Below are 26251 nucleotides of genomic sequence, written 5' to 3'. Positions count from 1 at the left end.
AGAGAGAGAGTGAGAGAGAGAGAGTGAGGGAGAGAGAGAGAGAGTGAGAGAGGAGAGAGAGAGTGAGAGAGAGAGAGAGAGTGAGGGAGAGAGAGAGAGAGAGAGTGAGTGAGAGAGAGAGAGAGAGTGAGGGAGAGAGTGAGAGAGAGAGAGAGAGTAGAGAGAGAGAGAGAGAGAGTGAGGGAGAGAGAGAGAGTGAGAGAGAGAGAGAGAGTGAGGAGAGAGAGAGTGAGAGAGAGAGTGAGTGAGAGAGAGAGAGAGAGAGTGAGAGAGAGAGTGAGTGAGAGGAGAGGAGAGAGAGTAGAGAGAGAGAGAGAGTGAGAGAGAGAGAGAGAGAGTGAGAGAGAGAGAGAGAGAGTGTGAGAGAGAGAGAGAGAGAGTGAGAGTTGGTGTAGGAATCACAGGAGTGGCCCTACATGGGTAAGAATTCTTGCTTGTTTTTATTTTGAAGAACAGTAATATTCTCTGCAGTGTCTTGATAAATATTTGTTCTTCAATCAACATCATCAAAATCAGATTATCTTGTTGTTATCACAGTGCTGTTTTGGGAGTTTTCTGCGTGCATATTGGCTGCTGTGATTCTCACATTGTTCACTGAATATGGTTCAGAAATGTGCTCAAAGTGTCTTTGGGATTGTCCTGAGGTAATGAAAGGAATGATGACGTGTAGTCTGGCTTTCTTTACTTGTGATCGAAAGAGTGGATATGCTATTAACTCTCAGTAACCACATGTTCATGGGTCAAACAGCAGGGGTATCTGATGTTTATGGTGACCAGCACATTCTGTGGTCAGTCTTGTATTAATGAAATTGGTGCAGTGTGAAAAACAATGCCGTGGTTTGTTTTTTTTTTCCCCAGGAATCCTTCCTTGCTCCAGAATTCCATGAAATAGTTGCCTACTGCAGAAGTGAGGATGCTGACTTTGAAGGGATTGCTGGACCGCATTCACTCACTGCCAGGTCTGTCTTTAAAGGTTTTATTCGAAGCGCAAAAATGTAGGATTCAATGTTTTATATGAACGTACAAATAAACAGGGTCGTTAAATATTTCGGCAGGAATTTAGTATAGCTTGAGGAAAAACGAGCTGTGAAATGACACTTTAACAGTCACAGCAGACCAGTACCCCATGTCCTGGGTGAGTGATGTTGTGCTGTCACATGTTTATATAGTCTGTACAACTTGTGTAACTTCCTGCCTGAGTCTTGCAAATTCTTAAGTTCTTTTAAGGATCAATTAGAAAAATGAAACAAAGCGACCTCATGAAATCTAGAAATTACAAAAACAAGTCCCTTTTTCACAAAACTCTTGTTAGGACTGCTGCTGAATTCGAGGGGAACAATTCTGGGACTAAACCTTGGAAATTAGAGGGTGCTTTGATTAGGTTTCTCAAAATATTGATAGATAACTAGATACTATTCCTGATAGTCAGTCTAGTATTCATTGTCAGAAAAATTAGAGCCAGATCATTCTGAAGGAAATCTCGAAAACACATTTCTCCACCAAAGGATAGTAAAAGTTTCACATGAGGCAATTAATGCTCAAGCAGTGGTTTACTTCTAAGGGAGGGTAGATTTTGATGAGCTCGGTGTATTAAAGGATGCTGGGCAAAGTATATAAAGTTAATTGCTGGACAGGCATGATCTCATTGATTGGTGGAACAGGCTAAGGCTAAATGACTTCCTCTTGTTCCAATTTCCATTGATTCCTATGTGTCTCTGAGAACATTAGGAACAAACTTAGTGCAGAATAAATTATTCTTGAGAAACAAATGTTGTTGCTAGTTAGAAAAATAATATGTAATCCTCCATAGTCTTTACTCCAACTCAACAAGGTTTGTAATCTTTAAAACTAATAGAAGGTTTTATGAAACAGTCAACAGCCGAGTGATGATAAAATAACTGGTACTAAGGGCAGCCTAGACGGAGTATGGAGTGTGTAATCCACAGGGATTCCTGACTGAATCTCCAGTGGTTTCCAGGCAGCATGCTCCCTAGGGCATCTCTCCGTATGGGTGAAGGCAGAGGGACAGAATTGATCAATAAACAGATTAATTTTTATTTAAGGAGCTTCATTCTTTGTCACCCTAAACTCCTCCCCTCGCAGAATTCTAACACATCTTCCTCGTAAAAGTATTGGAGGGGGGAGTCAGTTGAAAATTTCAAAACAGAGGTTGAGAGATTTTTATTGATAGTTAAGGATATTACAGAAATAGGATGAGATATAATACAGAGATCAGCCATGATCTAATTGAATGATGAGACAGGTTTGCAGGGGCTGAACCGTTTCCTTATTTATCTGTGTTCTTATTGCGTTTGAGTTGGTTTACAGATTAAATGGTTTAATGTATACAAACAGTTTATTGAATGTTCCTTCCTTCTGTCTTTCCATCCTTCCTTCTAGCCGAGAGAGTCTATTCAATCCCAGTATTCACTAAGCAATTCTGTGACCAGTTGATTAGAGAGCTGGAGAATTTTGAACAGTCTGAAATGCCAAAAGGCAGACCCAACACCATGAACAACTATGGGGTAAGATGTGAAGAAGGGCTTGGTGAACTCGCTTGGTTAGGTGTCAAGTGTGTGTTTTGGAATAACGCTAACTATACGGGTTCAATCCCCCTTCTGGCTGATGTACACTGGGACCTGTCTATTCACCTGCTCCATGCTTGATGCAGAGTGGCATTCTCTAGCTATAGATCCAATTGTGTGTCTCTGTTGGAGACAGATGACTCATGGTTGATGATCTGCCTATTCAGTTGCAGTCACAGACACTGTCACCCCCCCCCCCCACTCACATACTGCCATGTCAACACAGGCAGGAAAACCAGGGCTTTATAGGCAACTTCCTGGGTCTGAGCTTATAAACTGTTACAATCTTTGACAGAATCCCTGACAATGTCCTCTGCAGCCAGTGAAACTAGTTAAAAGTCATGTGTGTGCGTGAAAGCGAGAGAGAGCCAGATAGACAGACTGACAGATCAGAGAGGGGTGGAGAAGCTGACAGAAGAGAGAGATCTCGGAGAAGGAATATAAGAAGAAACAACATGATTTAAAGTAGGAACTCAATTCAAAGAGCATTCATGAAGCAAATGATACTGGTTCCAGTGACAGCAATCTATTTAATTATTGAATCATTGGCTCTGTTACTCCTCACCCTGTACACCTTCCAATGAAGGCACAATCTAGAGAATTAGCAACATGGAGGCCAGTCATAGAGTCATAGAGATGTACAGCATGGAAACAGACCCTTCGGTCCAACCCGTCCATGTCGACCAGATATCCCAACCCAATCTAGTCCCACCTGCCAGCGCCCGGCCCATATCCCTCCAAACCCTTCCTATTCATATACCCATCCAAATAAGCCTCCACCACATCCTCTGGCAGCTCATTCCATACACGTACCACCCTCTGCGTGAAAACATTGCCCCTTTGGTCTCTTTTATATCTTTCCCCTCTCACCCTAAACCTATGCCCTCTATTTCTGGACTCCCCGACACCAAGGAAAAGACTTTGTCTATTTAACCTATCCATGCCCCTCATAATTTTGTAAACCTCTATAAGGTCACCCCTCAGCCTCCGACACTCCAGGGAAAACAGCCCCAGCCTGTTCAGCGTCTCCCTGTAGCTCAAGTCCTCCAACCCTGGCAACATCCTTGTAAATCTTTTCTGAACCCTTTCAAGTTTCACAACATCTTTCCGATAGGAAGGAGACCAGAATTGCATGCAATATTCCAACAGTGGCCTAACCAATGTCCTGTACAGCTGCAACATGACCTCCCAACTCCTGTACTCAATACTCTGACCAATAAAGGAAAGCATATCAAATGCCTTCTTCACCATCCTGTCCATCTGCGACTCCACTTTCAAGGAGCTATGAACCTGCACTCCAAGGTCTCTTTGTTCAGCAACACTCCCTAGGACCTTACCATTAAGTGTATAAGTCCAGCTAAGATTTGCTTTCCCAAAATGCAGCACCTCGCATTTATCTGAATTAAACTCCATCTGCCACTTCTCAGCCCATTGGCCCATCTGATTAGATTAGATTAGATTACTTACAGTGTGGAAACAGGCCCTTCGGCCCAACAAGTCCACCCCGCCCTGCCAAAGCGCAACCCACCCATACCCCTACATTTACCCCTTACCTAACACTACGGGCAATTTAGCATGGCCATTTCACCTGACCTGCACATCTTTGGACTGTGGGAGGAAAGCGGAGCACCCGGAGGAAACCCACGCAGACACGGGGAGAATGTGCAAACTCCACACAGTCAGTTACCTGAGGTGGGAAGTGAACCCGGGTCTCTGGCACTGTGAGGCAGCAGTGTTAACCACTGTGCCACCGTGCCACCCCAGGATCTGGTCCAGATCCTGTTGTTATCTGAGGTACCCCTCTTCGCTGTCCACTACACCTCCAATGTTGGTGTCATCTGCAAACTTACTAACTGTACCTCTTATGCTCGCATCCAAATCATTTATATAAATGACAAAAAGTAGAGGGCCCAGCTCTGATCCTTGTGGCACTCCAGTGATCACAGGCCTCCAGTCTGAAAAACAACCCTCCATCACCACCACCCTCTGTCTTCTACCTCTGAGCCAGTTCTGTATCCAAATAGCTAGTTCTCCCTGTATTCCATGAGATCTAACCTTGCTAATCAGTCTCCCATGGGGAACCTTGTCAAATGCCTTACTGAAGTCCATATAGACCACATCTACTTCTCTCCCTCATCAATCCTCTTTGTTACTTCTTCAAAAAACTCAATCAAGTTTGTGAGACATGATTTCCCACGCACAAAGCCATGTTGACTATCCCTAATCAGTCCTTGCCTTTCCAAATACAGGTACATCCTGTCCCTCAGGATTCCCTCCAACAACCTGCCCACCACCGAGGTCAGGCTCACCAGTCTATAGTTCCCTGGCTTGTCTTTAATGTCATGGTGATGCTTCACTTGAGCTCTCTCCCAAACAACAGAGTCTTGACTCTCACCTGAAAAGGTATTACAGATGGACCTGGTGTGTGAGATATTCATATCAAACCTGGGGCTTGAATGAATTTGCAATGGCTAAAACCTGCTGGTATTGATACTGGGGTAAATCATATGATGTTTTTTTTACTTCAATCTGATTTGAACGTTTTAGATATGAACTAATTTCTGCTTATTGTCCAAATACATGCTGACTGAACTGCACAGATTAAAACATTTCCATCATCTGATCAAGGTACTTTTAAATGAACTTGGATTTGATGAAACTTTTATTACACCGCTGCGTGAGGATTATCTTCAGCCAATCACATCACTTCTTTACCCAGACTATGGAGGTTGCAGGTTGGACAGTCACAAAGCATTTGTTGTGAAATATGCTGTAAATCAAGACCGGGATCTATGCTTCCATTACGACAATGCTGAAGTCACTCTCAATGTGTCACTTGGGAAAGATTTTGGTGAAGGGAATCTCTGCTTTGGAGACATGAGACAGGTACTGTAGAAATTCTCGTTAACTTTAAGCAAAAACTTAGTCCATCATACTTCCCTCACACTTACTGGGTGTGACTCCATTTCCTTCTTTCCTCCAGTACCAGTCACCTTTAACCAGTAACTGTGACATCCCTCAACTAGGGCTGACTTGGTGCCTCTCTGAGCTCAGAGTCAAGGTGCTGTGGCTTCTGGTTCCACTTCTGGAATTTTAGAACAAACTCCAGACTGAGATACACCAAATGTGCTGAGGGAGTGCCGCACTGTCGGAGGGTCAGTGCTGAGGGAGTGCCGCACTGTCGGAGGGTCAGTGCTGAGGGAGTGCCGCACTGTCGGTGGGTCAGTGCTGAGGGAGTGCCGCACTGTCGGAGGGTCAGTGCTGAGGGAGTGCCGCACTGTCGGAGGGTCAGTGCTGAGGGAGTGCCGCCCTGTCGGTGGTTCAGTGCTGAGGGAGTGCCGCCCTGTCGGTGGGTCAGTGCTGAGGGAGCGCTGCACTGTTGGTGGGTCAGTGCTGAGGGAGCGCTGCACTGTCGGAGGGTCAGTGCTGAGGGAGCGCTGCACTGTCGGAGGGTCAGTGCTGAAGGAGTGCCGCCCTGTTGGTGGGTCAGTGCTGAGGGAGTGCTGCAGTGTTGGAGGGTCAGTACACGGTGAATCGTAAAAAATTTTAAGAAGTTGCAGGAACATCTTGGGGCTTCAAGTACAGAAATCTTTCTCAGTGGCAAGATAAGTTAAGAAGGCTTTTAAGCAACAGCATGTGGGCACCATGACTTTATTTGTGAAGGCGTAAAGGGTAAAAGCAAGTAAGTTTTAGTAAACCTTTTATAAAACACAGAGGCCTCAGTTGTAGTATTGTCTTTAAGCTGGACACCACGCTTTAGGACCAGTGTCATGACCTTGGAGAGGGTGCAGAGGCATTTTCTTAGAAGAGACTGAAATACTTCAATGACATTGAGAGACTGGAGAAACTGGGGATTTGCTTTCCTTGGAACAGCAAAGGGCCTTATGATAGTGAATAGAGCTGTTCAAGATCAAGGCAGGTTTGAGAAGCCATTTTCATTAACAGAAGGACAAGTAATTACAAGACACAGTTCATGGTAATTTGGACAGAAATAGGCAGCATGAGGAAAGACATTTCTAAACCATGTGTTCCCATGTCCATTGATCAAAAAGGTGAATGGAATATTTAATCATTGATTTCAAAAGGAAATCAGAGAAATATTTGAAATGATATAAAATTACAGGGGCCTTGCTGTGCTAAATGTGGCACTGCATTTTAGAAAATTATAACAAAGACTACACTTGGAAGTGTTGGTTGTAAAAGGATTTGAATTGTGTGATGTAAATTCTTGTATCTATTGAGCAAAATGTTCTTGTTGCTTTCAACCTGGATCCCATCTGAAGGTCTGCCATGTTTGTTATAGATATTTTCGAATCAACCCGGTAGCTCAGTGGTTAGCACTGCTGCCTCACAGCGCCAGGGGCCCAGGTTCGATTCCAGCCTCGGGTGACTGTGTCTGTGTGAATTTGCATATTCTCCCCGTGTCTGATGGCTCCCACAATCCAAGGATGTGCAGGTTAGGTGAATTAGTCAGAGGTAAATGTAGAGTAAAAGGGTAGGGGTGGGTTACTCTTCAGTGGGTCGGTGTGGACTTGTTGGGCCAAATGGCCTGTTTCCACATTTTGAGCTGTTATTGGACCCCTCTGGAGGTGTGGGACATGAACCCAGGCCTCCTGGCTCAGAGTTAGGGACATTACAACTGAGCCAAAAGATCCCTATTCAGGAATGTTGCAGACACATTGGGCAACAAAAAATACACTATTTCGTAACCAATAACCAATACCATTACTATTTCCAACTGTCTCACTGTGAATAAACCCACAACACACAGACTGCAGTAGTTCAACAAGGCAGCTCACCCCCACCTTCTCAAGGGGCAACTAGGGACGGGCAATAAACACTGATCCAACCAGTGACACCCACATCCCATGAAGAAAAGGGTTCCAGACAATGAACCCTAAATCACCAACAAAGAACAAAGAGCCACCTCACATTCTCAATGGGAACAAGATAAAGTCATTCAGTATTTTCTATTCATGAATTATTGTATGGCACAAAACCAACCAATATCAAGACCTAACCAACATAGTGATTTCATAAATTTAAAAAGAAATACACTATTGAATGGTATAAACTTGGAGAGAATTCTCAGGACATAAACACTGCCATAAATGAACGTGTTTCATTAGCACCGTCCCAGAGTCACTTTCACATCTGTAAGGCTGGTCTCTGCCTATCTCCAATCCCTCAAGTATTGCCAAGTATTGAGTGTGTTGCAGGTTCTCTGTTGCTATTTCTCAGGCTGTGAACCTGTATTATAGACAGAGTAAGGGAAAGGTTTCCTCGCATAAGCAGGATCAAATTGAATAGGAAGACTTGCATTTCCATAGCACTTTTCATCACTCAGGATGTATTAAAGCACTTTCCAGCGAATTAAGCACTTTTTAAAATGTAATGGTTGATGCAGTGTAGGAAATGTGGTGATCCATTTGTGCACAGTAAGTTTCCAAGAACAGCAGGTGATCAATACCTGCTCATGTTTCAGGAAAAACTGAAAAACTGCAGATGCAGTAAATCAGAACCAAAATCAGAAATTGCTGGAAAAGCTCAGCAGGTCTGGCAGTGCATGTGGAGAGAAATCAGAATTAACGTTTCCGGTCACGTGACCCTTCCATTGGACCCAGCTCTTATTTCCCTGTGACTGCTGAGCTTTTCCAGCAATTTCTGTTTCTGTTGTTGGTATTTCAGAGAAGATGGTTATACCGAGAGAGATGACCCTTCATCTGAACTTGGCTTTTTAGGTTGGATTTTGTATATCGATTTCTAATTCCCAACTAGCTACAATGGGATTTACAATCAGCCTTTGGAGTATATCCCTCATATCCAATCACTGTCCTGGCATTTATGAAAGGACAGACTGGGTCTCACTTGAACACGCAACTGGAGGACAGTGCCTCCAGCAGTGAAGCACTCCCTCAAGGCCTGCAGGTTCCCTAGTCTCTGGAATGAAGCATGAAACCACAATCCTTTTGCTCTCGCTGTACCTGGAGTGCTATCGCGCACATCTGAGTGACTTTCCAACCGTCAAAATCATTGTGACTTTGCCTTTTTTGTAAACTACCAGCAATAAAACACTGGTTAACCAATTAAATATTTACACGCAAAGCCCACTTAGAATATAGAACATTAGAACATAGAACATTCCAGCGCAGTGCAAGCCTTTCGGCCCTCGATGTTGCGCCGACCTATGGAACCAAGCTGAAGCCCTTTTAGCCTACACTATTCCATTCTCGTCCATATGCCGATATAATGACCATTTAAGTGCCTATAAAGTCGGTACAGGCAGGCAGTACGTTCCACACCTTACTACTCTCTGAGTAAAAAAACTACCTCCGATATCTGTCCTATATCTATCACCCCTCGATTTGAAGCTGTGCCCAATCGTGTTATCCATCACCATCTGAGGAAAAAGTCTCTCCCTGTCCACCCTATCTAACCCCCTGATTATCTTATATGTCTCTATTAAGTCACCTCTCAACCTTCTTCTCTCTAACGAGAACAGCCTCAAGTCCCTCAGCCTTTCCTCATAAGACCTTCCCTCCATACCAGGCAACATCCTAGTAAATCTCCTCTGAACCCTTTCCAAAGCTTCTACATCCTTCCTATAATGCGGTGACCAGAACTGCAGGCAATGCTCCAGTTGCGGCCGCACTAGAGTTTTGTACAGCTGCAGCATGACCTCACAGTTCCAAAACTCAATCCTTCTACCAATAAAAGCTAACACACCATACTCTTAACAACCCAATCAACCTGGGTGGCAACTTTCAAGGACCTATGTATCTGGACACCGAGATCTCTCTGCTCATTTACACTATCAAGATTCTTACCATTAGCCCAGTACTTTGCATTCCTGTTACTCCTCCCAAAGTGAATCACGTCACACTTTTCTGCATTAAACTCCATTTTCCACCTCTCAGTCCAGCTCTGCAGCTTATCTATGTCTCTTTGTAACCTACAACATCCTTTGGCATTAACCACAACTGTACCAACCTTAGTGCCATCCGCAAATTTACTAACCCATCCTACTACGCCCTCATCCAGGTCATTTATAAAAATGACAAACAACAGTGGACCTAAAACAGATCCTTGCGGCACACCACTAGTAACTGAATACCAGGATGAACATATCCCATCAACCGCCACCCTCTGTCTTCTTTCAGCTAGCCAATTTCTGATCCAAACTGCTAAATCACCTTCAATCCCATGCCTCTCTGTATTTTGTGCAATAGCCTACCATGGGGAACCTTATCAAACACCTTACTGAAATCCATATACATCACATCAATCGCTTTAACCTCATCCACCTGTTTTGTCACCTTCTCAAAGAACTCAATAAGTTTGTGAGGCATAACTTATACTTCTCGAAACTGTGTTGACCATCCCGAATCAACTTATTCCTCTCCAACACTTTACCCACAACTGAAGTAAGGCTCACTGGTCTATAATTACCAGGGTTGTCTCTACTCCCCTTCTTGAACAAGGGGACAATATTTGCTATCCTCCAGTCTTCTGGCACCATTCCTGTAGACCATGATGACATTAAGATCAAAGCAAAAGGCTCTGCAATCTCCTCCTTGGCTTTCTGGAGAATCCCAGGATAAATCCCACCTTGCCCAGGGGCCTTGTTTATTTTTATACTCTTCAGAATTTCTAACACCTCCATCTTGTGAACCTCAATCCCATCTAGTCTAGTAGTCTATATCTCAGTATTCTCTTCAACAACACTGTCTTTTTCTACTGTGAATACTGATGAAAAATATTCATTTAGCGCTTCTCCTATCTCCTTGGACTCCACGCACAGCTTCCCATTACTATCCTGATTGGCCCTAGTCATTCTCTTACCCCTTATATACCTATAGAAAGCTTTAGGGTTTTCCCTGATCCTATCCGCCAACAACTTCTCATGTCCCCTCCTGGCTCGTCTTAGCTCTCTCTTTAGGTCTTTCCTGTCTACCTTGTAACTCTCAACCACCCTAACTGAGTCTTCACATCTCATCCTAACGTAAGTCTTCTTCATCCTCTTGACAAGAGATTCAACTTCCTTAGTAAACCATGGCTCTTGCGTTCGACAACCTCCTCCCTGCCTCACAGGTACAGACTTATCAAGGACACACAGTAGCTGTTCCTTGAATAAACTCCACATTTCTATTGTGTCTATCCCCTGCAGTTTCCTTCCCCATCCTATGCATCCTAAATCTTGTCTCATCACATCGTAATTGCCTTTTCCCCAGCTGTAGCTCTTGCCCTCCGGTGTATGTCTATTCATTTCCATCACTAAAGTAAACAAAACTGAATTGTAGTCACTATCACCAAAATGTTACAAATACATTAAGGCTACCTCGGGAGAGAATAGGACCCCTCAAAGATCAGCAAGACGGCCTTTGTGTGGAGCCACAGGAGATGGAGGAGATAATAAACAAGTATTTTGCATCAGTATTTACTGTGGAAAAGGACATGGAATATATAGAATCTAGGGAAATAGATGGTGAAATTGTGAAAAATGTCCAGATTACAGAGGAGAAAGTGCTGGATGTCTTGAAATGCATAAAAGTGGATAAATCCCCAGAACCTGATCAGGTATACCCTAGAACTCTGTGGTAAGCGAGGGAAGTGATTGTTGGACCCTTTGCTGAGATATTTGTATCATCGATAGTCACAGGTGAGGTGCCAGAAGACTGGAGGTTGGCAAACGTGGTGCCACTGTTTAAGAAGGGCGGTAAAGACAAGCTAGGGAACTATAGACCGGTGAGCCTGATGTCAGTGGTGGGCAAGTTGTTGGAGGGAATCCTGAGGGACAGGATGTACCTGTATTTGGAAAGGCAAGGACTGATTAGGGATAGTCAACATGGTTTTGTGCTTGGGAAATCATGTCTCACAAACTTGATTGAGTTTTTTTGAAGAAGCAACAAAGAGGATTGATGAGGGCAGAGCAGTAGATGTGATCTATATGGACTTCAGTAAGGCATTCGACAAGGTTCCCCATGGGAGACTGATTAGCAAGGTTAGATCTCACAGAATATATGGAGAGCTATCCATTTGGATACAGGACTGGCTCAAAGGTAGAAGACAGAGGGTGGTGGTGTAGGGTTGTTTTTCAGACTGGGGGCCTGTGACCAGTGGAGTGCCACAAGGATCGGTGCTGGGTCCACTACTTTTCATCATTTATATAAATGATTTGGATGTGAACATAAGAGGTACAGTTAGTAAGTTTGCAGATGACACCAAAATTGGGGGTGTAGTGGACAGCGAAGAAGGTTACCTCAGATTACAACGGGATCTTGATCAGATGGGCCAGTGGGCTGAGAAGTGGCAGATGGAGTTTAATTCAGATAAATGTGAGGTGCTGCATTTTGGGAAAGCAAATCTTAGCAGGACTTGTACATTTAATGGTAAGGTCCTGGGGAGTATTACTGAACAAAGAGACCTTGTAGGGCAGGTTCATAGCTCCTTGAAAGTGGAGTCGCAGGTGGATAGGATAGTGAAGAAGGCGTTTGGTATTGCATGCAATTCTGGTCTCCTTCCTATCAGAAAGGTGTTGTGAAACTTGAAAGGGTTCAGAAAAGACTTACAAGGATATTGCCAGGGTTGGAGGATTTGAGCTCTTGGGAGAGGCTGAATAGGCTGGGACTGTTTTCCCTGGAGAATTGGACGCTGAGGGGTGACCTTATAGAGGTTTATAAAACCATGAGAGATATGGATAGGGTAAATAGGTAAAGTCTTTTCCCTGGGACAGGTGAGTTCAGAACTAGAGGGTGTAGGTTTAGGGTTTAGGGTGAAAGGGGCAACGTTTTCACACAGAGGATGGTATGTGTATGGAATGAGCTGCCAGAGGATGTGGTGGAGGCTGGTACAATTGCAACATTTAAGAGGCATTTGGAAGGGTATGTGAATAGGAAGGGTTTGGAGGCATATAGGCTGGGTGCTGGCAGGTGGCACTAGATTGGATTGGGATATCTGGTTGGCATGGACGGGTTGGACCGAAGGGTCTGTTTCCATGCTGTACATTTCTATGACTCTATGCTCACCTACCTCCAAGTCTAACACCTGGCCAGTTCGTTACCCAGTACCAAATCTAATGTGGCCTCACTCTTGTTGGCCTGTCTACACACATTGAACAAAAACTGACCCAATTAAAGTACTTGAACTATGGTATTCCCAGTCAATATTTGAGAAGTTGAAGTCCCCCCATAACAACCACCCTATCACTCTTGCTCCTATCGAGAATAATCTTTTCTATCCTTGCCTCGACATCTCTGGAACTATTCAGAGGCCTATAGAAAACTCCCAGCAGGCTGACCTCTCCTTTCCTGTTTCTCATCTCCACCTATACTACCTCAGCTGACAAGTCTTCAAACGTCCTTTCTGTAGCCGTAATAATGTCCTTGATTAACAATGCCACACCCTCCCCCTTTTACCATCGTCTCTATTCTTCCTGAAATATCAAAAACCCGGAATCTACAACAACCATTCCTGTCCCTGCTCTACCCATGTCTCTGAAATGGCCACAACATCGAAGTCCCAGGTACCAACCCATGCTGCAAGTTCACCCACCTTATTCCGGATGCTCCTGGCGTTGAAGTAGACACACTTCAAATCAACTTCTTGCTTGCCAGTGCCCTCTTGTGACCCTGAAACCTAATTTTAGACCTCACTACTCTCAATCTTCTCTATACTCGATCTACAATTTCAGTCCCCATCCCCTGCTGCATTAGTTTAAACCCACCCGAATAGCATTAGCAAATATCCCCCCCACCAGGATATTGGAGCTCCTCTGGTTCAGGTGAAGACCATCCTGTTTGAAAAGGTCCCACCTTCCCCAGAAAAAGCTCTAATTATCCAGGAACTCAAAACCCTCCCTTCTGCACCATCCCTGTAGCCACATATTCAACTCCTTTCTCTCCCTATTTCTCACCTCACTAGCACATGACACGGGTAACAAACCAGAAATAACAACTCTGTTCTAGCCTTAAGCTTCCACCCTAGCTCCCTGAATTTCTGCCTCAAATCCCCATCTCTCTTCCTACCTATGTTGTTGGTTCCTATGTGGACCATGACATGGGGATGCTCCCCCTCCCCCTCAAAGATACCAGAAACACTATTAGATACGTCACGACCCCTGGCACTTGGGAGGCAACACACCAGTTGTGAGTCTGTCTTGTTCCCACAAAACCTCCTATGGAGTCCCCAATGACTGATGCTCTGCTCCTCACCCCCCTTCCCTTCTGAGCAACAGGGACAGACTCTGTGCCAAAGATCTGTGCCCCATTGCCTACGCCTGGTAAATCGTTCCCCCCCCCCCCCCCCAAACAGTATCCAAAATGGTATACTTGTTGTTGAGGGAAACGGCCATGGGGATCCCTGCACTCACTGCCTGCCAGTTCCCTTTCCGTCCTGTGACAGTAACCCATCTACCTTCTTCTTGCACCTGAGTTACCTCCCTGTAACTCTTCTCAATAACCCCCTCTGCCTCTTGAATGATCCGAAGTTCATCCAGCTCCTTCTCCAGTTCCCTAATGTGGTTTTCGAGGAGCTGGAGTTGGGTGCACTTACCACAAATGCAGTCGGCAGGAGCACTAGTGGTGACCCTTACCTCCCACATTCTGCAGGAGGAACATTCAGCTGCCCTAACCTCCATTCCCACTATTCTAAATTCCCAACAAGCCTATTGAAAACTAAAAGAGAGGAAAAAAAAGACGGGCACTGCTGTTCAGAAGAAGAAAAGACTCGTGGGCCATAGTCACAGGGGATTCTGTTGTGAGGGGAGTAGATACTGTGGGCAAAAACGGGACTCCCGGATGGTATGTTGCCTCCCAGGTGCTCGGGTCAGGGATGTCACCGAGCTGCTGCAGAGCATTCTAAAAGGGGAAGGTGAACAGCCAGTTGTCTTGGTGCATATAGGCACCAATGATGTAAATAGAAAACGAGATGAGGTCCTGAAAGAAGAATTCAGGGAGCTAGGAGAGAAGTTAAAGAGAAGGACCTCAAAGGTAGTGATCTCAGGATTACTACCAGTGCCACCTGCTAGCCAGCGTAGAAATGAAAAAAAAAAGACAGGATGAACACGTGGCTTGAGAGATGGTTTAGGAGGGAGGGGTTCAGATTTGTTGGACATTGAGACTGGTTATGGGGAATGTAGGACTATTACAAATTGGACAGTCTACATCTGAACCAGACTAGAACTAACGTCCTTGGGGGAGATTTTGCTGCTGCTGTTGGGAGGTTTTACACTAATGTGGCAGGGGACTGGGAACCAGAAGAGAAAACAAGTAGGCAGCGAGGTGGTAACATTAATAAGGGGAAGAGTAGGCAGAGAGCAGATGAATGCAAAAGAACTGGTGGCCTGAAGTGTGTCTACTTTAATGCAATGAGTATAGTGTGTAAGGCAGATGAACTTAGGGCTTGGATTGGTGCCTGGGAGTATGACGTTATTGCAATCACAGAGACTTGGTTGAAAGAAAGGCATGATTGGCAACTAAATGTTGCAGGATATAGATGCTTCTGACAGGACAGGGAGGGAAGTAAAAGAGGGGGTGGAGTTGCATTGCTGGTCAGGGATGATCTGGCAGCTGTGCTAAAGGAGGACACTATGGAGGTCTTGGGTAGTGAGGCATTATGGGTGGAGCTGAGAAATAACAGTGCAGTTATATTGTTGTAGCTATATTACAGGCCTCCCAACGGTGAGCGTGAGGTAGAAGAACAAATCGGTAAACGCATTATGGAAAGATGTAGAGGCAATAGGGTAGTGATGATGGGAGATTTTAATTTTCCCAATATTGACTGGGATACACTTAGTGTCAGGGGTCTGGATGGGGCAGAATTTCTAAGAAGCGTCTAGGAGAGTTTTCTAGAGCAGTATGTCAATAGTCTGATGAGGGAAGAGGCCATATTGGACCTGGTACTGGGGAACGAGCCAGGACAGGTGGTAGAAGTTGCGGTGGGGGGTTTCTTTGAGAGCAGTGACCACAATTCTGTAAGTTTTAGAATACTCGTAAATAAAGATGAGAGTGGTCTTAAGGGAAGAGTACTAAACTGAGCCAAGGCTAATTATATCAAAATTAGGCAGGAGGTGGGAAATGTGGTTTGGACACGGCTATTTGAAGGGAAGTCCACATTTGAGATGTGGGAGGCGGTTGAAGATAGTGCAGGATAGGCACCTCCCATTGAAGGCAAAGGATAGGAAAGGCAAGATACGTGAACCGTGGATGACAGGAGAAATTGTATGACTAGCCAAGAGGAAGAGGGAAGCGTACATAAGGTAAAAACAATGACTGCAGATGCTGAAAACCAAATACTGGATTAGTGGTGCTGGAAGAGCACAGCAGTTCAGGCAGCATCCAACGAGCAGCGAAATCGACATTTCGGGCAAAAGCCCTTCTTCAGGAATAAAGGCAGTGAGCCTGAAGCGTGGAGAGATAAGCTAGAGGAGGGTGGGGGTGGGGAGAGAGTAGCATAGAGTACAATGGGTGAGTGGGGGAGGAGATGAAGGTGATAGATCAAGGAGGAGAGGGTGGAGTGGATAGGTGGAAAAGAAGATAGGCAGGTCGGACAAGTCCGGACAAGTCAAGGAGACAGTTACTGAGCTGGAAGTTTGAAACTAGGATGAGGTGGGGGAAGGGGAAATGAGGAAGCTGTTGAAGTCCACATTGATGCCCTGGGGTTGAAGTGTTCCGAGGCGGAAGATGAGGCGTTCTTCCTCCAGGCGTCTGGTGGTGAGGGAGAGGCGGTGAAGGAGGCCCAGGACCTCCATGTCCTCGGCAGAGTGGGAGGGGGAGTTGAAATGTTGGGCCACGGGGCGGTCTGGTTGATTGGTGCGGATGTAGGAGCGCTGGTTATGGAGGTGGGTGGATAAAAGTTTGTTGTACTTACAGTTTTTGATGTTTGAGATGGAATTGAAATACTGTTTGTTGAGAGTATGAATTCTCCTGAGGATGTAGTACAGAGTGGGTCCTTTGCAATTCTGAGAGAGTGTGGCCCTCAGCTGAGGCAGGGCTGACTCTAGAGAGGTTAGGTGACGGCGCATTGCTGCAAGCGTGGAGCAGAGGATCTTGAAGGAGAACTGTTGCTGGTGTTTTTGAATCTGTAGTCTGTACTGTTTGTCCTGTTCGGGTCCGAACTCTGCTGGTTTAAAGGTGTCCCCTCTACATTGGGGAGAATGGGCGCCTCCTGAGCGCTTTAGGGAACATCTCCGGGACACCTGCACCAATCAACCACACCGCCCCGTGGCCCAACATTTCAACTCCCCCTCCCACTCTGCCGAGGACATGGAGGTCTTGGGCCTCCTTCACCACTGCTCCCTCACCACCAGACGCCGGGAGGAAGAACGCCTCATCTTCCGCCTTGGAACACTTCAACCCCAGGGCATCAATGTGGACTTCAACAGCTTCCTCATTTCCCCTTCCCCCACCTCATCCTAGTTTCAAACTTCCAGCTCAGTAACTGTCTCCTTGACTTGCCCGGACTTGTCCGACCTGCCTATCTCCTTTCCCACCTATCCACTCCACCCTCTCCTCCTTGATCTATCACCTTCATCCCCTCCCCCACTCACCCATTGTACTCTATGCTACTCTCTCCCCACCCCCACCCTCCTCTAGCTTATCTCTCCACACTTCAGGCTCACTGCCTTTATTCCTGATGAAGGGCTTTTGCCCGAAGCGTACATAAGGTCTAGGCAACTAAGAACAGAATGGGTCCTGGAGGAATATTGGAAGAGTAGGACCAGTCTTAAACGGGGAATCAAGTGGGTTAAAAGGGGTCATGAAATAGCTTTATCAAGCAGAATTAAGGAGAATCCCAAAGCTTTTTATTCTTGTATAAGAAGCAAGCGGGTAACTAGAGAAAGGATTGGTCACTAAAGGATAATGAAGGAAAGCTGTGTGCCGAACCTGAGAGAATGGGTGAGATTCTGAATGATTACTTTGCATCAGTGTTCACTGAGGAGAGGAACATGATGAATGTTGAGATTAGAGATAGACGTTCGATTACTCTGGATCATGTTGACATAAGTAGAGAAGATATGTTAGGTAGACTAGAGGTTATTACGGTGGACAAATCCCCAGGACCGGATGGGATCTATTCCAGGTTGCTGAGGGAGGCGAGAGAGGAAATAGCTGGGGCCCTGACAGATATCTTTGTGACATCCTCAAACAGGCGAGGTGCTGGAGGACTGGAGGGTTGCTCATGTTGTCCCCCTGTACAACAAGGGTAGTAGGGATATTCCAAATAACTACAGACCAGTGAGCCTGACATCAGTGGTGGGAAAGTTGCTGGAGAAGGTACTGAGGGATAGGATCTATTTATATTTAGAAAAGAATAAGCTTAACAGCAACATGGTTTTGTGCGGGGGAGATCATGCCTTACCAACTTAATAGAGTTCTTTGAGGAAGTGACCAGGTTGATCAATGAAGGAAGGGCTGTTAATGTCATATAGATTAGATTACTTACAGTGTGGAAACAGGCCCTTCGGCCCAACAAGTTAACACCGACCCGCCGAAGCGCAACCCACCCAGACCCATTCCCCTATACCTAACACTACGGGCAATTTAGCACGGCCAATTCACCTAACCTGCACATTTTTGGATTGTGGAAGGAAACCCACGCAGACACAGGGGGAATGTGCAAACTCCACACAGAGAGTCGCCTGAGGTAGGAATTGAACCCGGGTCTCTGGCGCTGTGAGGTAGCAGTGCTAACCACTGTGCCACCCATATACATGGACTTTAGTAAGGCATTTGATAAGGTTCCCCATGGTAGGCTAATGGAGAAAGTGAAGTCACATGGTGCGCAGGGTATTCTAGCTAGGTGGATGAAGAACTGGTTGAGCAACAGGAGACAGAGAGTAGTAGTTGAATGGAGTTTCTCGAAATAGAGAAAGTGACTAGTGGTGTTCCACAGGGGTCAGTGTTGGGGCCACTTGTTTGTGATATACATAAATGATCTGGAAGAGGGCACTGTTGGTCTGATCAGTAAGTTTGCAGATGACACGAAGATTGGTGGAGTAGCAGAAAGCATAGGGGACTATCAAAGAATACAGGAGAATATAGATAGACTGGAGAGTTGGGCAGAAAAGTGGCAGATGGATTTCAATCCAGACAAATGTGAAGTGATGCATTTAGGCAAGTCTAATCCTCGAGCAAATTATACCATGAATGGAAGAGCCTTGGGAAAAGTTGATGGGCAGAGAGATCTGGGAGTGCAGGTCCATTGTACCCTGAAGGTTGCTGCACAGGTGGATAGAGTGGTCAAGAAGGTATATGGTATGCTTGCCTTCATCGGACGAGGTATTGAGTATAAGAGCTGGCAAGTCATGTTAAATTTGTACAAAACATTGGTTCAGCCGCATTTAGAATACTGTGTACAGTTCTGGTCGTCACATTACCAAAAGGAGGTTTACGAGGATGTTGCCTGGTATGGAAGGTGCTAGCTATGAAGTGAGGCTGAGTGGGTTAGGTTTGTTTTCATTAGAAAAAAGGAGATTGAGGGGGGAACCTGATGAGATTTACAAAATCATGAAGGGTATAGACAGGGTAGATAGAGACAAGCTTTTTCCCAGGGTGAAGGATTCAATAATGAGAGGTCACGCTTTCAAGGTGAGAGGTGGAAAGTTTAAGGGGGATACATATGGCAAGGATTTCACACAGAGGTTGGTGGGTGTTTGGAACACATTGCCAGCAGAGGTAGTAGAGGCAGGCATGGTAGATTCATTTAAGGTGCGTCTGGACAAATGCATGAATAGGTGGGGAGCAGAGGGATACAGATGCTTTGGAATTGGGCGACAGGTTTAGACAGTAGATTTGGATCGGCTCAGGCTTGGAGGGCCAAAGGGCCTGTTCCTGAGCTGTAAATTTTCTTTGTTCTTTGTTCTTATCAGTGCGGTGCACAGAACCTTTTTTTTGGTGGAAGACGATGGGTGGGAGACACTTCCTGAATAGTGTTTCGGGTAAAGCAACCACCCAAATATAAAGCTGCACTTACTCAGCAGATCCGTGTCTACTCCTGCTCAGCGTGCGAGGTCAGTTTTTACACTTACCCCTACCTCCCCTCGAGCCTCTGGTTCTCACTGTCGCTCCTCCCACTGCAACTGCTGCCAAGGAATGAAGCGATGCAAACTATCAAAGGTGATGGAAGGGACTAAATCAGATGGAGTTGAAAGGGGAAATAAAGCACTGTATCCCCTGCGGTGCCCACCTCTCTGTGAATGCATCGAGACCATTGATGGACACTGTGTGCTCCCTCCCCAGGGGACCAATGTAATCATGGAACCCACAATGTTCTGACTTGGGCTAGAGTGTTACCAGCATTTAACCTGATCCTATTTAGATTTCTACTTCAACACAAACAATCTACAATAAGTCTAGTAATTTCAGTTGAGTCACCTCTTAATCTTCAAAACTCTAAGCAGATACAAGACCCAACTGTCCACCTTGTGTCATACCATAACCTGCTCATTTCAGGTATTTATTGAGTAAATAAATTGAGTTATCTGAACTGCTTCAACATATTTACATCTTTCCTTAAGTCATGGGATGAGTTATGTGTGCAGTATTTGTGTACTCCTACGGTGATATCACCAATGCCCTGTAAAAATCTGAAGCATTACCTCTCAACTTTTGTATCCAATTAACATTCTATTAGCTTTCCTGAAGACTTGCTACAGTTGCAGACTAACCTGTGTGATTCATGCACACAGACACTCAGATCTCTTTGCATTTCAGAACTCTGCAACCTCTAACCATTTCGATTAAATGCTTCCTTTCTATTCTCCCTGCCAAAATGGACAATGTCCCAGTATTTCATTTGCCAGAGACTTGTTGACCCTCTTCACCTATCCATTGCAGCCTCCCGGTGTCCTCTTCCTGACTGATTTTCCTACCTGTCTTTGTATCATCATCAGATTTATCTACCATAACTTCATCTGAGGAATTTATATAAATTGTGAAATGTTGAGGCCTCAGCACTGATTTCTATGGCATTTGTTACATCTTGTTGACATGAGAAAGGTGCATTTATGGCTACAGTTTGCCAGCTTTCACCAACCAAACCTCTATCTGTGCCAATATTTCACTGTCTACACCAGGAGCTTTAATTTTCCACATAATCTTTGACACAGCAACTTATCAATTGCCGCCTTGAAATCCAGGTCTATTAATATCCATCAGCTTTCCTTTCCCCATAGCACAGGTTACTTTCTCAAAGATCTAATCTAATCTCCAATAAATTGACAAACATATTGACTTTGCCTAATTACCTGAAATAATTAATAGTGTGCTTTCTTTAAATTTGATACTGTTTGTAACCTTCTTTAGTTAACTCTGGTTGGTTGGTCCTCCGTTTTAAAATGTGCTTCTTTGTTGTTATGTATTTATTGTGTGCATTCTGAAATAGTCCCTTAAATATCTGCCACCAAATGTCTATTGACCCGTCCCTTAACCAGTTCACTTTAGTTAACTCTTGTTTCATGTCTTCATAACTCCTGTTAATTATGTTTAAAGTAACTGTTCTTGGATCCACTGTCTCTCCATCAAGCTGAGTGTAAAAATTAATTATTTTACGATCACTGCTTTGTAGACTGTCTTCACTAAGATCATTAATTCTATCACATTACACAATTCAATGTCTGGTATAATCTGCTCAGCTCCAAATTGCTGTTCTCAGAAACTGTATCAAAATATTCTTTGATCTCCTCATTTTGACTACTTTTGCCTGTCTTGATTTATCTGTCTCCATGTAGGTTAAAGTCTCCTGTGATTAACACCAGAGCTTTCTGACAAGCATCAATTATTTCTTCCTTTATACGTTGTCCTTCATCTCTCAATCAGTTTAGCTATGATTTTAATGAATAGTGGAGCAGGATTAACGGGCTGAATGGTCTCCTGTTCTTCTGTGATGGATTACTCTCCACATGCTGAAATGAATGGAGCTGCAACACCACTCCAGTAGCTCAGCACCAGTCCGGACAAAGCAGTACTTGATCCACTCCCTCCACGACTGATGCACAGTGTTAGCAGTGTGTACCATCTACAAGATACACTGCAGCAACTTAAAGTTCCTTTGACAGCACCTTCTAAACCCATGACCTCTACTATCTAGGTTAAGGGCAGCTATACGTGGCAGCACCGCCACTTATAGATTCCTCTCCAAGCCACTCACCATCCTGACTTGGAAACATATCGCCCTCCCTTCACTGTCACTGGGTCAAAATCCTGGAATTCTCTTCCTAACAGAATTGTGAATGTCCATACACTAAATGGACAGATGCTGTTCAGGAAGGCAGCTCTCTACCACCCTCTGGAGGGCAATTAGGGACGGGCAATAAATTCTGGCCTTACTGACAACTCTTGCATCTAATGGACAGGATAAGTGTAAAAGACGTTGCTGTTATCTAAACATTGCTTTAATCTGTCTCTGCACCTTCTGGTCCCAGATTCCAACAGATGAGAGAGAGTGTGTGGAGATAGAGCACAGAGTGAGTTACGGATTGCTCCACCGAGGCCAGCACTGTCATGGAGCTTTACCCATCTCCTCAGGTGAACGCTGGAATCTCATCATATGGATGCGGTCATCTCCAGTTCGTAATGAACTCTGCCCAATGTGTAACAAGAAGCCAGAGTTAATAGAGGCAGCTGGGTTTGGGGATGGTTTCACTTCTGAGCTATCGGACGTCTGGCAGGAGCATCAAGAGAAAGTGAATGCCTGCAGCTTGAGTTAGTAAATTGTTAGCAGTGTTAGGGTTGTTCCTGCTCTGCTCAACAGCGAGCTTCAGCCTGTGGCTCATCCATAGTCATTGGCAGAGAAAGAAACTCATATAATTGAACAATTGTACAAAATATTCATCCCATTTCTTTATTTCAAGCAGCATCTGTCAATTTTCCAGTAATATTTGTGTGTTTGTGGGTGGGTGTGTCTGTATGGGGGTGTGTGTGTGGTTTAAGGATATGTGTCTCCACAATGTTTTATTTCTTGCAATTCTGAATTGAGGGAGTTTGTTGCTTTCCTCTCCTATCAACACTCAATTTGTCAAACTTTTGGTAGATGAGATAATTGATTATGGCTGATTTACTATTCCCCTGCAAAGTGATGGAACAATGTCTACTTCTTTGACACCTGGATTTCACTGTTAGGATATTAATAAAAGGTAAACTCGTCAGGAGTACAGGAGGTGAAGACAGGAATTAGACACCAGAAAAGTGAAGTAAATCACAAGGTACTCAATCTAGTGAGGTAATCTCATGTTCCCACTGGGATTTTGGTTTCCTCCGGGGATGACCTTGTTAAATATCCAGGCAAATTGTCATTGTGCAAATGTAAAATCATTTTGAAATTAGTGTTTGCATTATATAACATCTGATGAAGATTGTTAGAGCTGTAAATGCAATACTTCACAATGTCATTCGCTCTGGTTCTGGGACTAGATTGCAAGTTGTGAAATTGACATCAATAAATCTGATTTAATAAAAGGATTTTTGTGAAACCTGATTGATCAGACCTTCACCCCCTGCAAGTTCCCCTCCGAGCCATTCACCATCCTGACTTGGAAGTATATCACTGTTCCTTTAGCATCAGTGGGTCAAAATCCTGGAGCTCCCTTCCCTCATGGCATTGTGGGGGATAATGACAGCCCAACCCCCCCACCTTCTCCAGGACAGCAGGGATGGGCAGTAATTGCTGGCTCAGTTGGTGGCACCCACATTCCATAAATGAATAATAAGGGGAAAAATCCAGGGAATCCTCTTGCCTGCATTATTTATTGATGCAGCATATTTAATTGGCTCACGTATAACAGTCTGGGAATTCCCACCTCACTGGTCAGTGTGTGGAGCTGCAGAAGGCAAGACACAAGGCAGATTTAGACATGCTGTTTGTAAAACAGCTCTGATCTGAGAAGCTTCTCAAACAGTTTTAACCTCCACAACATCTGGCTAATGTAAACAGCTTTAACTAAAAGGGGAGGGGTCCTTTTTAACTTGACCCTGCAAGGGACTTCTGATCTGTGCTAAAATGAAAGAAAGTGGCAGAGATTCACTCCCACGTATCTCATCCCGCTGTCTCAGACTCTTGCTGCTGCAGCTACTATTACTGATGTAGTTTGAACACTCTTAACATGGTCACTGCAGCTCCTTCCCATTGACTGGATGTAGTCATTATCCCATGACCTTCACTGCCGTCTTGTAGATTTACCTCCTGGTAGCAGCACACTGAACACGCAAGCCCGGGAGGCAGCTGGGATAAAGACACTTTGTGAGTGTGGCTGAGTGGGCTTGGCAATAGTCTTTTCTGCTTTACCTCAAAGTTTTCATTTCAAAAAAGTAAGCCTTTCTTCTTGTTAAGGACAAGTAACACTTGTATCATCAAAGGTGGCGATGGTGTGGTGGTATTGTCACTGGACTGTTAATCCAGAGATCCAGGTAATGTCCTGGGGACCAGATGTGAATCCCACCACAGCAGATGGGGGAATTTGAATTCAATAAAAATCTAGTCTAGAGATGACCACGAATCGAATGGGGTGGCACGGTGGCTCAGTGGTTAGTGCTGCTGCCTCACAGCACCAGCGACCCAGGTTCGATTCCAGTCTGGGCGACTGTCTGTGTGGAGTTTGCAAATTCTCCCCGTGTCTGTGTGGGTTTGCTCCGGTTTCCTCCCACAGTCCAAAGGTGCGCAGGCTAGGTGAATTGGCCATGCTAAATATCCCATAGTGTTCAGGGATGTCTAGGTTAGATGCATTGGTCAGGGGTAAATGTAGGATAATAGGGAAGGGGAATGGGTTTGGGTGGGATACACTTTGCAGGGTCGGTGTAGACCTGTTGTCGGAATTGCCTGTTTCCACACTGTAGGGATTCCATGATTCTATGATTAATGCACCAACACAGCAGCACGGTAGGTCGCATCTTGTGTCCGTTAAGGTTAATCACCAGCAACTGGATAGAGATATGGAGGAAGCTTTAGGTTTTACGTATATTAACCTTTCACTTTTATATGTAGACATCAGTACTGGATCAGCACAAATTTATTCCAGTTCTTGCCAGTATAAGTTTGTACTGTCATATTTAGAATTGATGCTGTCTGTAAACTTGCTGCACTAAATAAAGCTCCTTATCTCTGGAACTGATAGAGTGCCATCATTGACAGGAAGCCCTTTACAGTGTGTATACTTACAGACCAGAACGGACAGAAAGCTGTTCACTGCTCACCTGAGATCCATGTCAAAGGTGCTCCGAGCCCTCGACACGGAGTGGTTCTACGCTGACCATGCCACACTAACGTTCCACACTGAGGAACAGCTGCAGCAGCAAATGGACAGACTCTCTCTCGCGCTGAGAAAGGGTTTGGTCTGACCATGAGCTCCAGGATGTTGCCATTGTCAATGCTGACAGATGACATAATGTGACCCTGGAGGGTGTTGATAGTTTCACATCGCTCCACAATCACCAGCAATCTGTCACTTGATGCTGAAATCTCACTCCCATCACAAACACTGCAGCTGCTGTGCCTGAGCTGAGTGTGTGTGTGTGTGTGTGTGTGTGTGAGAGAGAGAGAAACAACAACAGAGACTGCAGAGAACATAACACAGAGAGTTTACCAAACCTGCTTCCTCAGTGCACTCCTGTAAAGTGCTGAGACCTAGACAGTATCTGTTTGGCAGGAGAAAAGGCTGAACAGTTTCAGAGGACAGCACTCAGTACAATACAGGAACAGACCCTTTGGCCCACGAAGCCTGTGCCATAACATGACATGTCTAAACTAAAAAGTGTTTACCTCTACACAGTCGCTATCCCTCTATTCCTTACCTATTCATATAGCTGTCAAATGCGTCTTAAATATTGCTTGTGTATCTACTACTAACCCATTTGGCACTGCATTCCAGGCACTTTCCACACAGTGTTAAAAAAAAAACTGCCTCTTACCTCTCCTTTAAATTTTCCTCCTTTTCCCTTAAATCTATGTTCCCCAGTAATTGATATTTCCATTCTGGGAAAAAGACACCCATGCCTCTCAATTTTGTAAAATTCTATCGGGTTTCCCCTCCACCTCCACCATTCAAGTGAAAACAAACCAAGTTTGTCCAATCTCTCCTCGTAGCTAATACCTTCCAAATCAGGCAATATCCTGGTATGCCATTTCTGTACCCTCCAAGTCCTTTTGGCAGTGTGGCAATCAGAACTGTACACAATATTCCAAATGTAGCCTAATTAAAGTTCTATACAGCTGCAACATGACTTGCCAATTGTTATATGAAGGCAAACAGGTCACATGCTTTCTTGACCACCAGATCTCCTTGTGTTGCTACTTTCAGGGACCTATATGCTGGATCCTTCTGTATGTTAATGCTTCTAAAGTTTCTGCCATTTACTGTATCCTTCCCATGTGATTGGACGTTCCAAAATGCATCACCATGCATTGTTCAGATTAAGTTCCATTTGCCACTTCACCTCTCCCAAGTCTCCAGCCTATCGATGTCCTACATCTTCAGGCAATCCTCCTCACTATCTGCAGCTCCCCCAATCTGTTGTTCACAAATTTACTAATCAAACTATCTACCTGTACATTAATATGTATTACATACAACAGGCGTCCCAGCAATGTGGAACACCATTGGTCACATCTACAGTCAGAAAAACACCGTTTCACTGCTACTCTCACCATGTGACTTCATCTTCTGTATCAGTAGACGA

The 26251-nt window shown here is 44.8% G+C and overlaps 1 protein-coding gene across 1 annotated transcript in view; it reads left to right on the top strand.

Moving 5' to 3' along the window:
* The window catches only part of ogfod2 (2-oxoglutarate and iron-dependent oxygenase domain containing 2), a 30776-nt gene extending 6093 nt beyond the window's left edge, over positions 1-24683 (top strand). The window contains 5 exon segments of the mRNA XM_072587653.1: positions 859-927; positions 929-959; positions 2401-2525; positions 5214-5471; positions 22006-24683. Of these exon segments, the coding sequence (XP_072443754.1) occupies positions 859-927; positions 929-959; positions 2401-2525; positions 5214-5471; positions 22006-22290 (768 nt within the window). The 3' untranslated portion in view covers positions 22291-24683.
* The last annotated feature ends 1568 nt before the right edge of the window (positions 24684-26251 follow it).

The sequence above is a fragment of the Chiloscyllium punctatum genome, chromosome 17 (assembly GCF_047496795.1).
Source record: "Chiloscyllium punctatum isolate Juve2018m chromosome 17, sChiPun1.3, whole genome shotgun sequence".
NCBI lineage: Eukaryota > Metazoa > Chordata > Chondrichthyes > Orectolobiformes > Hemiscylliidae > Chiloscyllium > Chiloscyllium punctatum.
Note: the sequence above shows the minus strand (reverse complement) of the source record. Positions and strands in the feature narration are given on the sequence as shown.